This window comes from Erigeron canadensis, chromosome 1 (assembly GCF_010389155.1).
Source record: "Erigeron canadensis isolate Cc75 chromosome 1, C_canadensis_v1, whole genome shotgun sequence".
NCBI classification, from domain to species: Eukaryota; Viridiplantae; Streptophyta; class Magnoliopsida; order Asterales; family Asteraceae; genus Erigeron; species Erigeron canadensis.
The window spans coordinates 30,831,783-30,851,506 of NC_057761.1; the positions used below are offsets into that span (position 1 = coordinate 30,831,783).

General features: G+C 29.8%; 1 protein-coding gene across 1 annotated transcript; it reads left to right on the top strand.

Annotated features, from left to right (window-relative positions):
- Positions 1-13,653: 13,653 nt before the first annotated feature.
- LOC122578482 (CDP-diacylglycerol--glycerol-3-phosphate 3-phosphatidyltransferase 2-like) lies at positions 13,654-18,566 on the top strand. The gene is made up of 7 exons (XM_043750457.1): positions 13,654-14,171; positions 14,492-14,589; positions 14,676-14,726; positions 14,960-15,073; positions 16,974-17,030; positions 17,191-17,276; positions 18,141-18,566. Exons 1-7 carry the CDS (start codon positions 13,748-13,750, stop codon positions 18,259-18,261), a joined length of 951 nt encoding a protein of 316 aa, XP_043606392.1. The 5' UTR covers positions 13,654-13,747; the 3' UTR covers positions 18,262-18,566.
- The last annotated feature ends 1,158 nt before the right edge of the window (positions 18,567-19,724 follow it).

Sequence of the window (19,724 nt, forward strand, 5' to 3'; positions counted from 1 at the left end):
AGGACCAAAATCACCAATACTATTCGGACCTATGCTAGATCTATCCGTAATCGACCAAGATTTTATATATATCCACGGTTCTTATCATTTTCCGATTTACATACATGTTCTAAAGAATTGAAAATACAAAACACACATTAAATCTAGACAAGAACATAGATTTCGGAGTTAAACTTTTCGGATTGAAGGATTTCGGATTTAAAAGATTCCGGATTCAAAGATTTCGGACTATACTTTTCGGATCTAATGAATCTTACAAACATACATCTCGAATCTCAATGGTTTTCGGGTAAGGTTTTCGGATTTAAGAGATTTCAATCTAAATATATATATATACAATATCTGATATATATATATAAATATACATTTTTGGGTATGTTTAAACAACCAAAACCGAATATATATATATACATATATACAAACCTTAGGATTTTCGAAAGAAGAAGAAGAATATAACCCGATTTATATATATATATAAGAAAAGGATTTCGGATCTTATAACTATATATCTATTCATGATCGAAATATATACATATTGATAAAAATATATAAAAAATTCGTGTATACATAGATGTGCAAGAACCGATTTTAATGATGAACAGACACGGATCCCATCAAAACTTACCAAGATCTAAGAAAATGAAGAAAAAAATGAATAATGATGGTGGTTCGTGGTGGATGGTGGTGGTTTGTAGTGGTGTTCGGCCGATTTAGAGGGAGAGAGAAGGAGAAAAGGGGGGAACGGTTTGAGAGAATGAGGGAGGGAGGAGAAATGTGAGAGAACGAGAGGGGAAAATGGGATGGGGGCTAGGGTTTATTTTTCCTTATATACCCTCCCATAACCCTAGTTACTCCCCTTTGACTTTCCTTTAAAACGTTTGACCCGACAATTTTAAGAAACTCGAGACCCACAAATTTATTTCGTCGACACATTTAAATATAGATTTTCAATAGCTTTCTAATGGATATAAACATGACCATATTTGTTTAATAAATCTATATTTGATTAAATTTTATATATATCACTTAATTTGGCATTTCCACAAGACAACTAGTATTCTTCCTATTCTCGAGTCCACGTATAATTTTTCTAAAGTCTAAACGTTCATAAAGCCCAAATCCAATAGAAATTCATTTATTCCGTGATAAAGTCTTATAAGACTAATTACGTACATAAACTAACGAACTAAAATGACCGAAAAGTGTTTCGGGAAGTGCGCTCAGATGACGGTTGTCACAAACACTATTGGGAGGAACAACTCGAGCCTATCATAGTTTAAATACAAAATGGTCTACAATGAATGGAGCCATGAATTTGTTTTATGGACTCTACCACCAATCGGTAATGGTATATGTATTTCGATTATGCTTATGTAATAGTTTTTTAGTACCTATTTGTACTTTTTTTTGGTGAACTTTAGGTTGTAGTTTCGGCCCATATCAACTTGTAATAAGTTTCTTTTATTGATTTCTTTAACTTGTTGGAAAACGCCTTTGGGCTGATTATGACCCTAAAGTAGGTAAAGCTTTTCCTTACCGATTGGCTTGGAATGTTGTAAAAGATGAAGCTAAATGGAAGCCAAAAGACTACTTAACAAATAACAACAAGCGACTCAACAACATGTTGTCGGTGCTTCATCCACTAGTTCCGACAAGGGAAGAAAATCATCCTATGGGGGCAACTATGCGTCTAGTAGCAATGATCCGGCTACAATCATTCCGGATTTGAATGAAGACAACACCCCCACTCGTCCAAGGAAAGGCAAGAAACTGGTTAGTGAAACGTCTTCGAGCGCGGTTACTATTATTGACTCCGTTCAATCGTATGCGGAGGTGAAGAAGAAAATGATGGCAGATATCACCGAGAAGACAAAAGCTATTTTGGACCTCCAATATACACAACATAAAGAGAAGACCGAGCGGGATGACTACACGTTCTTCAAGGACTCACATAGTGATATTGATGACCCGCTTTTGTTGGAATGGGTGCTCAAGAAAAAACGCCACATCGCAGACACAAATGGGTGGCCATTCAATCCTTAATTTATCATCCTTTATTTGTAGTTTTATTGTGTAATTGACGTTATCGTATTTTTATTTGAATTGTTATGTAATGGACTTTTTATTTATATGTTTTTTTTAAGTTAATGAAGTTGTATTTTAGTTGTTTAGATAATTAATTTCTTTTAATTTAAAAAAAAAATGTTGAAATTTAAATGAATTTGGGAGGGCTGAAAAATTAATGAATGCCAATGAATAAGGTTTAGAGGGTTGAAAAGTTAGAATGAGATGGATGAATTTGATTGGCTAATTTTGGGAGGGCCGATAAAATCACAAAAACAACTCCTAGTCCTCTAACAAGCATTATATGTTCGTTGTTTTCCTAAAAAAACGACTTCAAAAAATAACACAATGCATAATCTATACATTCAAACTAGCTTCAGCAAATACTTAGCTTTACCCTTGTAATTTTTATATTCATTCTCCAAATTATGAATTATCATCTGAAAAAATCATTTAAATTAAGAATATACGCAATTGGATAAGTAGTATCTAGTTATTTACATTGTTTTTTCGTTTATTTCAATAATATCTAAGTCGACACTATCCATTTTGGTTATCACAAACTTCTAAAGTTTTGGTACAGTTCATTATATGCATATAATTGGTATAATATCATGTTGATGTCGTGACATGACGAGTCCAAGAAGCAACTATGGTAGGGTAGCCCAAAGTCGATATGTGATACTCGATAATGACCACCTTGTTTAACTTTATACAAGAGAAAATATCCGTGCGTTACAGTAGGGAGATGATGGGGTGATAGATCATAGGAGGTGATAGGTCATAAAGTGTGATAGCCAAATGTCTTAGTCGTACGGGCTCTGCCATTAGATTTAAAAATTCGTCGAAAGTACATCGAATGACCACTCTAATGAAAGAACATTAAATTTTAAGAACACATGTATAAATTTTATAATAGGGATTCATATCCCAACCAAGTTTTTTTGGTATCTAGACCACACATACTACTTGCAGCGATAGTCGCTGCAAATAGTGTCGGCCCCCTGTCTATAATGGCAAATTTGGCAAAAAATAGCGGGCCCCCTCTCAATAATCGCTGCAAATAGTTGGATATGGACAAAAACACCACTATTTGCAGCGATAATCGTTGCAAATAGTCTGGTTTAATTACCAAAAAAGTGGTCGGGATACCAGCCGCCTATATAATTTATCAATGTACGGTTTTTGAGATAAAAGATTTTGAATGAATTTGAGGAATAAAGTGATTTATGGAGTAGAGAGAAAAAAAATGAGTGGTTGAGATTTGAAGAGAGATAAAAATAAGTGGTTGAGATTTAAGGGTATTTTAGGTATATTAGATGATGATATTCAAACTAATGCATAAAAGGGAAGGGTAATTTGGTTAGATCTAAGTATTTTTATTTTTTTTTAGAAAATGAAGGTAATGATTTATAAGACGAGATGGGTACCCGCGCAATGCGGCGGCGGTGGTAATGATGTGGTTATTAATCTAAAAGTAATTGACGTAAATGTTAGTGTAGTTATTTTATGGTTAATAGATGTATCTTTTGTAATTAACTTTATTAAGAATATTATAAAGATATTAGGTGAAAATATTTAAATTAATTAATAAAGGAGATAGATAATTTGGATAAATATGTGTGTAAAATATTTTAGGGATATTTGGTAGATTTAGTGTGTGAGTTATGAATGTGTTGAAAATTAAGGGTATTTAGGGTATTTTAAAGGTAGAGAGTTGAAAAGAGATGAGGGTAGTTTGTTTATTAAGATAGTATAGATAGTTTAGATTTATATTTAGATTTAGATATATGTTGTCAATTCAATGATTTACTTGATTTAATAGGTAATATCATGTATATCTCTTAAAAAAAAACTCAAAATTTGAATCTCATTAGGTATAATTTTGAATATATATAAAAATTTTGAATACAGTTATAAAATACTCAATGAGGCATATACATTTAAATTTAAAAAATCTAAACTTTTTCAGATAGTTTGAATAGAAAAATCTTATTCATTTATCAAAATATTGATTCGCGTGGATAATAAACAATTAAACATTGTACCAAATCCAATCCATACTAGCCACCAAACTTCAAGTAAAAGTGTGATTTCTTTTTGTTTAATTGTACACACCAACTAATTAAAGCAAAGTCATAATTTGCCTTTTTTTTTTTAGAAATGATAGGGAAGCCTAACTATAAAGGCCTAAAGATTGACCTAACTACAAATAATTGACATCTGTATAAAAAACAAATTAATCTCCAGCTCTTTTTATTATAATCCTATTATACCCTTCATAAATGAATTAAATTATTATTAGATTTATATTTTTCTCTTGAAAAACTTTCACATTTTTGGTCACATGGAATATAGATCCACTTTTATTGTTTATGTAATTATGTTTCCCTTCAACCGTTTACTTATTGTTTTTTGAATTGGCTTATTCTGGGTTGGAGACTTATATATTATGAGTTAATCTGTTGCTTTTTTAATCATAGAAATTGACAATTGACATTGCAACCATCTAATAATTTTCAAAGAGTGTGATCCAGTGGCTCATTGGTTACAAAAGAATCTATACGCATATATCTATATAATGTTTCATGTTACAAAAGATTAGCAAACGATTTCAAAAAATAAGACGGAAAAAGTTATTTAATATGAGCAATGTCAAAAAGAGAAAAAAAAATGGTGTTCTTGGCTTCTTGTTGGCGAGAGGAAGACGAAAGCGGCGTGAGAATGTGAGATTCATTGGAAATAGGTAATAAATATAAATATTTAATTTTATAAAAGAGGGTATAGTGGGAATTAAAATTAATGACAAATGGGTTTTCAAAAGTTGGGACAGATGTCATCACATGATTGTTAGGTTTCTTTTTAGGCTTATTTATTAGGTGTCTGTATCATTTTTGTTTATTTTAGTTAATTGCAAGATTGGTTCATGTAGTTTACACATTTTAACAATAAGGTCTTTTTTTTAGTATCGTTGCAATAGGGGTCCTCATTTTGAGAATTTTACAAGATTGGTTCCTTTATAATGGAACCTTTAACGGGTGCTTTATATTTTTCACGTGGTCATCACATGCAGGGGCAATATTGTCTTTTCATACAACACATAAGATACCCCCATTGCTAGTAAACTCGAAAAAGGGACCCCTATTGCTAAATTAGAAAAACCACATGGACCAATCTTACAATTAACACATTGGAAACTTTTTTAAATAAATAAAAGATTGCAATATAAAATTTTAATTTTTCAATTGAAAACTAATTAGTATATAAATTTTTATTATAATTTAAGGTTAAGAATTAAGATATTTTACGTTAAAAATTAGATATTATTTATAAAAAAAAAATTTGTCCGAATAATATAAATGTCATATATGATATTTTAGTTATCTATGTAGCTATTAGACATTTATGCAGTTGGTTGATTTATACATACTAATTAATAAATATAAGTGAAAATTTATCTTAATGTAAATGCTAACAAATATTTTGGTTTATTTTAAATATATCGAGTAATATATTTTATTTTATCGTATGTGGAAAAAAATTTTAAGCAATTTAATAAATAATTATAAAAAATGAAAAAGTATTAATAACTAATTAAGTATTTAGCAAAGTTTATTCTTAAATAAAGAAACTACAAAGTATAATTTAGTGACGGATTATAAAAAAAAACTAAATTATTAAGACTTTTTTACTATTACAGTATTACTATTAGTGATATTAGTTTTTTATGTTCGTATTCTACAATTTTAGCGCTTAATTAAGTTTTTTAGTTGGTTAATAAATCGTAAATCAGTAGTGTTTTAGTATGTATAAAGAAAAAAAGAAAAATGATGATATATAGTAATTGCAAGATTGGTCCTTGTGGTTTACACACTTTAGCAATGGGGGTCCTTTTTCAAGTTCATTAGCAATAAAGGTCCATTCAATGTTGTGTGAAAAGACGATATTGTCCCTACACGTTATTGTCACGTGTAGAATTAACGTCACCCGCTAACGATTATGTTAAAAATGGACCAATCTTGCACAAAATTCTCAAAATAGGGACCTCATTGCAACGATACTTGAAAAGGAACCCCCATTACTAAAATGTACAAACCACTGGGACCAATCTTGCAATTAACTTATTTTTTAAACCATCTATACAAATTAAAGACCAATGATTTTTCATGCTTACAAAAAAGGATGGAATTGTGTATATGAGAAACAACCGTTATATAGCTATACTAGATTAAACTCGGTTGTCCAGGCCGGACCTAATACATAAAAAAAAAATATATTGATAATTACAGTATTATTCATAGTTTATGATATTATAAAAGTTATTAGATTACCACTGATGCAAATAATAAAATTATGATTTTTTTATAAATATTTATATCTATACTATATTATAAAGCAGATTTACCTCTAGATTTTCAACATTGAACTTAAATTTTCAATATTGATTTTAAGTACCTTCCCAAAATGTCTCTTCTATCATTTCTATATTTACCTAAAAATAACTATAATACACTTTCTCTCCTCAAATATCAACCAATCATTTTTTTTCTCTCTCCACCATAAATCATTTTATTATTCAAATTCTTTCAAAATCTTTTATCTCAAAAACCATACATCGAAAAATTATAAATTGTATGGGTGTTCTTAAAATTTCATGTTCTTTCATTAGAGTGGTTATTCGATATACATTCGACGAATTATTAAATCCGAAGACGGAGTGCGTACGACTAAGGACGGAGCCCGTCAGGTAGATCACCCCATCACCGCCACCGTCGTCGCCGCCATTACATCACCATCCCGCCATCACCTCTATCACCGTCGCAACGCGCGGGTACCATTTTAGTATGATATATGTAAAATGTATTAAAGCATAATTAATTAAACAAAATATTAAGTTATAACAAATTTATATGTGAGAGTAATAATAATGTTAATAATAGTAATAAGAAAAACTAAAATAAAAATAATTAAATAATAATAATAATTATACCCATAAGTATAGAGTATATGTATAATGATAAAATAGATTTTTGTTTGGTTCAACTCTTCAAGATGCAGCCGACTTAATTGATACGGATATATTTCTTACATTTTACTTTTTATTTTATTTTTATTATTAATTAATGATGATTAGGATTAACGATTATGAATAATTTGAAGGGTTTTGTTAAACAAAGGCCTAAGGACTTTCGTTAATGTGCATTAACTAGTTGTACACTTACCATAAAATTCAGAGGGTAGACTTTTAATAAGGAAATGTACAATTTTTTTATGCACGTTTAGTGAAGCTCTAAGAGCTTTGTTTAACATTTTCCTAATTTAAATGACATGAAATGCTTAAAATTAGAAAATTAATGTAAAAATGAAACATCAAAAATCCTACATGACATGCTCTCATAATTGTCAACTAAACAAAAGTATATCCTCTCTACAAATTTCTTCAATAACATTAATTATGCAAAATACACATTTAAACACTCGTTTATAGCAATTAACTACCTTATGGCTCCGTTTAGACCTTAGATGCCATCAACTTTTTTACTTTATTAAATTACTAATATATATATATATATATATATATATAGGGGTTAGTTATTATAAAACAAATATTATAATAAAACAAATAAGACAAGATCTTGACCCTTAAATCATGATAAAATTGATGCACATGTATTCACATATATATTGGTACATGATGATTTTAATGATACACGATAATTGTTAGTGAATGAAAACCTATTGTTTTATTTGTTTTACTTTAACACTTGTTTTATTTTACCTAGAACCATTATATATTATATAATATAATATATTAAGGTATTTTGTGGTATGATGATAAATTTAGAATAGGTTTTTGTTATATATAACAACTAGATTATATCCCGCGTAATACGCGGATAAATATGTATAATTATTAAAATACTAATATTAAATGATATTTTATATTGATAAATTCTAGAGATATTATCACAAATCATCCTTGTAGTTTGCTTGATTCGCATTTTCGTCCCTGTATTTTTTATCACTAACTGTCCCTGAACTTTTTCATTTCATTGTCAAACGTCCCTCCTACAAATGTCCATCCCTTTTTAGCCGTTAAGCCCATTACGTGCTTGCCACGTGAAGGTATAACCGTCCATTCAAAACCACAAGGACTACTTGTGATAAAAAAAATCTTAAATAATTAATTATATATATATATCCTATCATAGGGTGACAATCAAATGAGAACCAACTTAAAACGGGAACAAATGAGAACACTTAAAAACTATATTTTGATGCATTAAAAGTCCATAAAATTGACATAGTGCATAACTAATTATCATTATATAAGTGTTTAACAACACATGAATCCGTCAAAATCGAAAAAAATCACGTTTTTTGTTGGATGCGTCATTTTTATAATATGCATCCAAGATGGATGCATAAAACAAAAAACTTGATTTTTTCGATTTTGAAGGATCAATGTGTTGTTGAACACTTAAATAATGGTAGTTAGTTATGCACTATGTTAGTTTTATGGACTTTTAATGCATCAAAATGATGTTTTTAAGTGTTCTTACCGTTCTTATTTTAAAAGTGTTCTCACCGGAGTGTTACCCTCCCATCACATATATATATATATATACACAACATGTATCTGTGTAAAAGACATAATCATGTTCATCTTTTAGTCTCACGGTTGCCTCATCATCATCAAATTCTTTCATATAGATATATAAATGCGAATCGAGCAAACCACATGGACGATTTGTGATAATTTCTCTAAATTGTAAATAAAAAGTATTAAAAAACAATAATACTATATTTGTTTACATAGAATTAAATGAATTAAAATATATGTAAAAAAAGAATTGCGAGATATAGATATAAAAAAGGAAACATAAATTCTAGTGATCAATTATCCATATAATTTAATAGCCAATTGGTTGATAACCCATCTAACAATAATACTAAAAAAGCACCTTAAATTCAAAAATGAAAAAATGTGAACCATTGGATGAGTTGTCTTATTAAATTTAAGCCATTGATCAAGAAAGATGATGTTATGTTTTACTAATCTTTTGGTCAAGACCAACTTAGTCCTTCAATATCAATAGTTTTTATTCAATCCCTTAAATAAATAAATTATATTATAGAATTTACTATATTATGATATTTTGAAAAACTCTAATATTTCTACATAAAATTTTTCCAACTTATTTCACTTATGAATTTCAAGGTATACATCTATTTTAAGTTAATGCTTCTAACATGAAAAATCAAATTTCTACAATATTAAAAAAATTTAATTAAACATTAAGTATTAAGTATATATAACATAGATTGAGATTCTTTAAAGTTATTATTAACTTCATAGGTGAAGTTAAGAGAATCTTGACCTTTGGATTAAAATCAAAGTTGATATTTGAATTTTGACTCTTGATTTTAATCCAAATGTCAAAAATCGTCAATTTTACCTATAAAGTTAATAATAACTATATAGGATCTCATTCCATATAATATTGACACATTAGTGATCAAATGGTTAAAATGTTTTAAACAACAAACGATCATGAAATTATTAACGCATTATTTTAGTATATATTGACACATTAATGATGTTAAAATGAATTAAAAAAATATTAAATAAAGTTTAAACCTTTGTATTTATGGTGTATAAAAAAACTGTAACTTTCGTATCAAAAGTTTACATTTTTAATTTTATTGAAATGTTTAAGTATTGTATACACTATACACCTTAACTACAACCGCTATAACTATTTAGTAGTACCTAAAAGTTTATAAAGAATAGAAGATAATGAGGTTATTAATGTTTGTTATTATTTTGGGTTTGATTTCTTTTTATTGTACTGTTTCACCTTAGATCTTTTGTTTCTACTCGCTTTGAACATTAACTACAATAGGAATACGTTATGTAGTAAGGACAAAAGCCAAAAATTTTCGGTTGATGTCGTTCAACGTCCTTGATATGTGTGTAGGATAATAAATTTTAATGTCAGTACATTATAAAGTTGATATTTTTTTATTTTACATTCATTGTTATGTTGACGTCTTAATTAATAGTGAGTGCAGAATATTCTCCAGGTAATAATATAATAGGGGTAATTCTTAAGGTTTACGATTGTCATTAAATATGTGATTAGTTAAATATAGTTAGCCGCGTATTACGCAGGTCATTAATCTAGTTAGTAAGGTATTAGACCTTGTATAAATCCATCAGGTATCGAATCTTACTTCCTATATTTATAGGAGTGGATTATTAGGAAGGATTTTTGAGAGTCCTGAGTTTCATTTTACACATACATGGTTCGAACTCCACATACCGTCCAAATATATGTCAATGTGGTGTCTCGAATGCTAATTACTAACCACCAACTATTAACTCGTTGTTCAATTTTAATTTAAAAAAAAAATAATTTAACAATATAAATAAATTTTTTTGAAAAACGGTAATGTTGTCATTTTTATATATTTTTTAATTATTTTCTAGACCCATATACATATTGAAAATATCTTTTATGATGTGAAATTAAATATTTATAATTATAACCAATATTTATTACGTTTTCAAATAAATGTATATATATATAAAGTTATACTTTGACAACAAAAAAAAATCAAAATAGTGGTTTTAAAAAATAATATAAAGCTTAGGAATTATTTTTCATAATTATATTATTAAATTAATTACTTTTTATAATTATAAGATGTAAGAAATTACTTTCCATAATTACTAACCATATATAAATTTATTAAATTAATATAAAATTTAAAAAAGTTATAAAAGATATATGACATCAACGTTGATCTAATGTTTTTAACTAAAAGTTATGCTTTATCCAAGGGTCCAAATTTTTCTATTTTAAAATTAAGGTTTCTCTTTTATTTATATTTAGAGATATAAGTACTTATTTTAAACTAGTTAAATATTACATCAAATTTATTACGAGTATTACTCTTAAAAACTATCCTTAGTATGTGTATGTGAAGGTTTAAACTTTGATCTTTCAGCCAAGAGATATAAGCCTGATACCGAGTGGGTTAACACTACATTAGTTGCAACTTTTTAGTATTCAGTTTTTTTTTTTTTAATTTACGGTAAATTATGACAAATGAATTGAAGTTTTTTTTTAACAAAAATGCACCTAAATACAATTTTAGGTGTTGTAATTCCAATTCAAAATTAGTTTCCAGAATTTGTATAACGTGTAACCTTTATTTACTAGATCTATACCCAGTCGTTGACCAGGTTAGAAACAATATATATATATATATATATATATAGTGAAAAGTTATTTTGAGAACCTTTTTTTTTGCGAGAACTTTTGAGAACTTTTTAAATCAAGCCCAACCGATTATTATTTATATGAAAATTATTTTTTGATTGTTTTCTGAATAACTTATATGTAATTTTGAAGTTTATAATTGTGTGGAGGCATGGATTATCATCCGTTATACAATTATGTGGAGATTTGGATTCTTCATCACATGTGTACGAATATTGCTATGATTACATGTGATTGACTTGCATACATGTGATCATAGCAATATTCGTACACGTGATCAAGAATCCAAATCTGCACATAATTGTATAACGGATGATAATTCATGCTCCACATAATTATAAACTTTAAAATTACACATAAATTATTCAGAAAACAATCAAAAAATAATTTTCATGTAAAGAACAATCATCGGTTGAGCTTGATTTGAAAAATTCTCAAAGGTTCTCGCAAAAAAAAGGTTCTCAAAATAACTTTACCGTGTATATATATATATATATATATATATAACTTTCCTTATTTTGAAAACCATTTTTTTGTATTGGATTATATGTTTTTTTTTGTCCATTAACATGTGAAATGATATAAAAAAGTATGTTGTTAAAGAAACTTTTTTAAATATTAAAAATCATGGGGGGCCAAACATTTATTCAAAATAATAAATTATTGGTATGTGAGGGGTTTTTCACCAAAGTTGGGTGCATAACAGCCCATATTCCTTCCCCCATATATATATGAAAGTTATTTGTGGTACATGTACTTTTTATAGTATATGTGTAAGTTAACTTACACAATTATTCTTCCTTTTTCCTTCTATTTGTAGTATATATGTAAGTTAACTTACAAACTTCTTCTTCTTTCTTCCTTCCATCTCCGACCACCACCACCACCATGATCATCTCCGACCACCTCAACCACGACGCCGACGCCGGGCAGCAAGGGCTTCGCCTGTACCGCAGCAAACTGCCCTCCTCCTTTTTGAAATATGGACAATCTGTATTATATAATTATTTTTTTTCCTTTATAAAACAAACTGCCCCCTCCTTTTTTTTTAAAACTTTCAATCTTCAAAATATTTAAACTACCCTTAATTTTCAACACATTCTTAACTTACACACTACATCTAACCTAAAAAATCTCTAAAATATTTTTCAACCCTAACGATCTAAACTACCTTTTTTCCCCACTAATTTAAATATATTGTCAGTTAATATACCTATAGTATTCTTAATGAAATTTATTTACAATATACATTCTTTTACTTTAATCCTTAAAATAAATACACTACCTCCTTTTACATCAATTACTTTTACATTAATAACCACACGTTACCGTCACCACCACCCATCGCTACCACCACCGCTGCATTTTAAGGGTACACCACTCGTATAATACATATAATCTCTCGGTTAGCATAAAACTCAAATGTTCACCATACATATCACACATTAAGGTTGTTTGCAATATTTTAAAGTGCTCGACTCACTCTAAACTGTTGAACTTCAAAATATTTTCAATCCATTGGTAATTTGTACGTGTCGTTCTATATAAAATATAAAACATTAAATTTGCTAATTGTACGTAGATAAGTAACTTATTTGTATATAGTATCCATGATTCAAAAAGTGTAGATTAAATAGTATTTAAATGGTTACCATATATAAAATAACTAAGTTGACTTTTAATTTTAAGGGTTAAGATTGTTTTGATTATGAATTTCAATGGTTTAGATCAATAGTTGAAATTATTTTTTTTTCTTAATTGTGGTAGCCATTAATATATATAATTTGATAAATTAACGTGTACATTAACGGCCTAACTTGACTAGGTTATAAACCTTTAAAGATATATTATGCTATATTAATATTAATCAATCAAAATTTTTTGACATGAGACGGACCATCTTAAAGTTTTGGCCTTTGCGAGTGTAAATTGAAGATGTATCATGTATGAGTAAAAGTTATATTTTGTTTTTATTTTACTAAAATAATAATAAAAATCAGAAAGTAACACCAATAATTACAAAACCAATATAACTTGTACCTGGTGCAATAATATTATTTTAAGTACCAAACATAAAAAAATCCAACAAACAAGATCTTTAAACAGAGATACTTTAGTTTACCGGGATACATATATAGAGAGAGATATTTTCTTTCTTCTTCTTTTTTTTTTTTTTTTTATTTTAAAAATTTGTTATTTTTAATTCACATCTATACAAACCAAAAACTGCTAACGTAAGCCATATGCACACTTTACGTGCTAACATGAACACACCCTATATATAACTTGATTTCTCCACCCCCAAAACACACACACAAACCTCAAATAACGGTGGCTTTGGCCGTACAATCCCCACCGTAATCAGATCCAAAACGTCGTCGTCACCGCCGGCGATGTGTTCCAGCTGGTGGAGAACAACCACAACCACAACCACACCTTGTAATAATAATAATAATATAAATAATAACAATATTGATAATAATAATAATAATAATAATAATAATAATAATAATAATAATAATAATAGTTTTAGAAACATAAATATAAATAATAATAATAAGTTAGGGTTTCGTGGCTCAAAAAAGCTGTATTTTGATAAAGGAGAGGGGAAAGGTTGTGGTGGATTGAGTATGGGATCCGTTAACAATGATAACGGAAAATGTACGACGGAGGATCATCGGAGCTCCAACGGCGGTTCTACATTGTCGCCGGAAAAGCACCGGAATGTTAAATCTCCTCCGCCGGAGAAGAAGTTATTGACTTTGCCGACGATTTTAACGATCGGACGTGTTGCCGCCATTCCTGTTCTCGTCAGCAGTACGTAATATATATTTATATATAATTTGTGTGTATATTTGGAACAAGTTGTGAATTTGTTTTTGATACGTAGTTTTGGATGAATTTATGGATAAGGAGGAACGATATATATATATATATACATATATGTTGAGAAATTGATTTTTAATTAGTATCTATCTTGATGCTTGTTGTGCCATCATTTAGCTGTTTGCCTTCTTTATATGTTGAAATTCGGTGACTTTCTTTTATTTCTATTATATGGATATCTGATTTTGGGATTCTTGTTGCATGTATTGTCTGTTTGATGATACTAACTGGCTTATTTCAAAACTTGTCAGCTTTTTATTTGAATAGTCGGCTGGGGACAACTTTTACCACAAGTATTTTCATTGCTGCTGCAATTACAGATTGGCTTGATGGGTATCTTGCACGGAAAGTACGCATTTGTATGTTTGAAACATTAATACAAGATACAGTCGGTTTTTATATCTGAATTTGTTTGTGTTGTTTGACGTATTTCAGATGAACCTAGGTACAGCCTTTGGTGCATTTTTAGATCCTGTGGCTGATAAGGTATTTCTGTACTTGATTACTTCTTTGGACATTGAAAGATTTATTTTTTTGTGGTACAACTTTTTTTTTTTGCTGTCTGTCTTTCGAGGAAGTAGTTAATTTAGTTATATGTATTTCATTTGATACGGCCTATATGATACTTTCGGGCTTTCTTTTCCACAGCTAAGATGTTATTTGAATTTTTTAACAGTCATTTGTATCTTCGTCTTATTATGCATACTTACTTGGTGCAGCTTATGGTTGCTACTACCTTGGTCTTGTTATGTACAAAACCTCCCGAAGCTGCTATGCTTGGACAGTGGCCTTGGCTATTGACTGTACCATCAATTGCAGTAATTGGCAGAGAGGTAATGTCCCGAGCTTATCAGCCTAACACATTGTTCATGCTAATAAAAGACAGTCAATTATGTAACAATGTAGGCATATCATTTGTTTATCCTTTTTCATCGTGTTGCTTATTTATCTTCTGGAAGCCTTCTGATTATCTTGGTGTCAGATAACTGTCTATCTGATGCCAATTGAAATGATAGTTAGTGACAGTGCATTTTAAAATGATACCTTATTAGTAGTACCATATGAATTAGAAGATAATGGGTAGAAAGCATGCTGCACACATGGAATAAAATTGATATTTTTGACATTTTCTCAAAAGCGTTAAAATATCAGATAGTTGCACTGCAAGACACTATCTGATACTACTTTTCCTGCTAACTGGAATATGTGACATTAATGTTTCTTTTTTCTTTCTCTTTGAACTGATTGATGGGACTTTAGTATAATAAAAGAATTGCGGGTTAGGCTGTTATTTGTTTGTTTTGTTGGAACTTGGCACATGGCACATAAATAAACCTAACTGAGCGTTTTCCACATGTATGTATTAAAGATGGGGTGTGTGAATTGCATTTCTTATGATACGTGTCAGTGTAAAACTCAACTTTGCACCACTGAATAACCTTCTTGCATTTGCACCATTCACTGCCTCTTTTTTGTTTCTGCTTTACAAAAAAGTTAAATGTTTTGTGAGGTATGTTGGACTTATGCTTTTCCTGGTCGATCTCATCCACAGCAATCTAGAACTTGGTAATGAGTAATAACTCTGAAGTCTGAAATATTACTCCGAGACATGATCTTTTTCTTCTGTTTTAAATGTATAAATATTGAAACACAATTGCTTCCAATTCTTACTAATCAAGGAATACGTCAAGATAGTGTGCTATACTCAGTTATCTTGCCATCCTGCGAGTTGATTTTTAAGTTGGCCTTTTTTTTCTGTTAATGAAGGGGAATGTTTTTTCTTGTTGTCTGCAACTAAGCTCAAGTATATGTCGGCTAATACATTTGTTTTCTCTGTTTGAATGCTAAAACTAGGCTTCAGTATGCTTTCAATAAATCAAAGTTAGGGATCTTGTTCTTAGTGTCCTCTTGCTGCACGTGAAATATTATTAGTTGATACCATATTATTTCAAAATTCATGGCATATGATGAAAATACTACACAATCTTTGAATAACACTTTTATCTTTAAGGAGGTGGTGACAAATGTGTGATAAGTTTCTGTTTTTCTCTTTCCCAGTAGTACAAATATGGACATTTTTGTCATTCGGCATATTTTCTTTGACCGGAATTCTTTTATATGAAACCATATATATATATATATATACTTGGATGGCCTTCGAAGCTGTTTCGATTTGTGGGGGGCCTAAACAAAACCAACCTGAATGCTTGGATGGCCTCTGTTTACAAAAAAGTTGCATTTTTTGGGATGGAGTGAATATAAGTTTCAATATTCGCTCTGCATCTAGAACTTGTGATTCGGTACCTTGTGCTAAGTATGTAACATGATTGCACCAGACCTCAGGGGCATGTGTTACACATGTGATCATTGACCAGATGTTGGTAGGTATGTCCAAAACCTGTGATCATTAAACACACGTAGTGGCCATGTCTAGATTCTATAACATCTGTTCATTGACCATTGTGTTGATTCCCTGCTTTATATGTTGCGTATCCTAATTTGGATTGTAAAGCTCTTTTGCCTTTTGCCTTTTAATGAGCTTTCCGTTGAACACAAAGTTCTAGTTTATTACTTGTTACTGTTTTAGATTAATACTTAAATGTGCAGATGAATCTTTTGTCTACATTATACATAATCAATATATCGAATGGCAACATATTTTGGAAGCTTGTAGTAAATGTTAAAAACTCATGATCTTTAAGTATCTGATGAACATATTACAATCTATTCCAGATAACAATGTCTGCAGTCAGAGAATGGGCTGCTTCTCAGGGTGGTAAACTTTCTGGGGTACATTTCTATAAGAATCACTTGTCATTTATTTATTTATTATTTACAGCTATTTTCAGCATGGAAAACTCTACACACCTTGAATACCGCTAGGAAAAAAGTTTATTGGTGCAACAAAATTATTTCTAATGTCTGTTGGATGATGATGCATGGTTTTCAGGCTGTTGCTGTAAATAATTTGGGGAAGTGGAAAACAGCCACACAAATGATTTCATTAACCATTCTTCTCGTCATTAGAGATCAGAGGTTTGTATGCAATCTGACATCCTTGAAGTTCAAATTTTTACTTTATGATCACTAGATATTACCTTTTTTTTTTTTATATCTCCAACCTTAGAGGTGATAATTTCAACTCATGTACGATGTATGGGCTGTATAATGATCTCCAATTGGTCAAATTTTGTTTATTGCTAAAAGGAGATGAGTCTAACATGTCAAACATGTTGAAAGTCACTCAAAGCTCATCTTTTGTGCATGCAAGTTGTTACCTCTTTAAACATTAACATTGCTAAGTAATCATAATTAACACAATTATTATAAAAGATGGACAAAAGGAATTCCCAAATCCCATCTCAGGAGGTCTAACCTATGATGTGTTTCAACACAAAGGTGTTTGACCTTTACCCAATTTGTCCAATATTTCTAGTCTTGCTAACAGAAACAAAAAAAAATGAAGAAAAATAGGAGCACATTTGACCATCCCGAGTAAAAGTCAGACGAGAACACCAAGCAGAGTAATTAGGGAAAAACATTTATGTAGAGGTGGCAATTATGAGTTGGTTAATTGAGGTGTTTTTTTTTATAAATAATCTTTAACGGGTCAAACAGGTAAATACCAAAGTAAAAAAGATAGCTCCATTTGAAACAGGCATAGCGGTTGAAACTAACTGTTATTAATGCATAAAGCAAGTAGTATTTATATTTAAAAAAATATTTTATTATGATATAGATTTTGGATAATGTTTCACTTTCTGTGAAGGAAAAATAAATCTTTGTGCAAAACTACCTGTTTGATACATTGCCAGACCTGTCCATTTGGCCATGTTGGTTGGTGAAAGCTCATATATTTACAAGTGTTTATGTTGACCCCTTTGGATGTCAAATATGCAGTTTTACGGAGGTAGGGTTACTGGGAACATCTGGTGTTGCCTTACTTTACGTGTCGGCCGGGCTAGCTGTTTGGTCATTGGTTGTGTATATGAAGAAGATATCCAAAGTATTGCTGATGTAACAATTTTTTAGGAAAAATGTCACAGCTGCCTTAACCCTCGATCCACACCTGAAGCTGCTGTATTTTACCCCAGTTTTCTTATATCTGCCATACTATATTCTATAGATTTTTGTTGGTAGAAGATGTCGATTTGTGGCCTCATGTTGATGTTTTCAACTAATAATTTTTTGTCTTCTGGGAAAGTCACCCTCGATACAACATGTTTATTATTTGGTACGAGGCATATTTATATGTATTGTACTTGTAGATTGATATCATATATTAACGATATTCCTCGGCTCTATACAGTAATATTGGAAGCTTTCTATAAATGTCTACAGTTTAATTTGTAGAATGATATGCGATTCTGGTGGCCTACAGAATAGATTTATAAGAAAATATTGGAATGATTATTATATTTTAATGTTGTCGTTTTAATAGGATAATATTCAATTTGTCTTTTTCTTCAAATCTTGATAGTTCTTCATGAACATTGTTCGATGCATTTATTGTTAGACATCAGGTGTTGTCAAATTTAGTTATCTATGGAGCAAAATATTTCAGTACTGCAGATCAAAAATAAAATAAAATAAAATAATGGTATTCCAGATTTCCAGTACCAAGGCTTTTACATATTTGATATTTCTAGTTTTTAGACCCGTTTACCTGTGCGAGAAGTGTAATATATCTATGTTTATTTTTAAAAACTAATCATTTGAAATATCAGTGATCTTAACACTTGCCTTTTTCGTTTTCACATGTTTATCATTATTTTGAATGCAAGAGGTTATGCATAACGTTGAAGGCAAAGTTAGAATAGTGTTTATTTACATGTATATCAGTGTTATCAACTTCGATTTATATTCTGTTCGAAAAAAATAACTTCAATTTATATCTGTTTGATATAAGCATTATAATCATTAATTTACAATAATCGTCCAGTTGATACTTGGAAGGTCATAGTAGGCAAATAATAATTATCCACTATATGCACTCTTAAGTTTTATTGTGATATGTACAGCCAAACGAGAGACGAAAAACTGCTCCTACATAAACAAAATAAAACAAGACTATAACCCAAATATTTCTGTATTCAGAGTCATGGTGTTACTATGTTATTGTTGATAAAAAGCAGAAAAACAAAACCTTTTGTTTATGTGTTACTCTTCGAAGATCAGAAAGAAAGAATCAAAGGACATACGGATCACACCAAGAAAGTCAAAGAGTGGGGATACTTTTCATCTGACCCATCAGAAGACAGTAGGACACAACAATATTTACCAAGTCTTTTCACTTTTAGGATGATTTGAAGGAATTTAGTGATGAAGAATAAAAAAGAGGAAGTCTTGAATTAAGTTATTGTTTAGCTAAAAGAAATTTAGTTGAGGATTAGTTACTTTGAAGATTTCTAATTTTTTTAACCGTAAATTACTTGTATATATTCGGAGGTCTAGCATAAGTTGTTTTAATCGAGTATGGACTAG

Bases quoted from the DNA above. Each gene is read 5' to 3' on its own strand.
- LOC122578482 (XM_043750457.1), top strand. From the start codon at position 13,748: ATGTGTTCCAGCTGGTGGAGAACAACCACAACCACAACCACACCTTGT. The intron at 14,590-14,675 runs GTACGCATTTGT...GACGTATTTCAG, and splicing joins ATGGGTATCTTGCACGGAAA to ATGAACCTAGGTACAGCCTT. The intron at 15,074-16,973 runs GTAATGTCCCGA...AATCTATTCCAG, and splicing joins TTGCAGTAATTGGCAGAGAG to ATAACAATGTCTGCAGTCAG.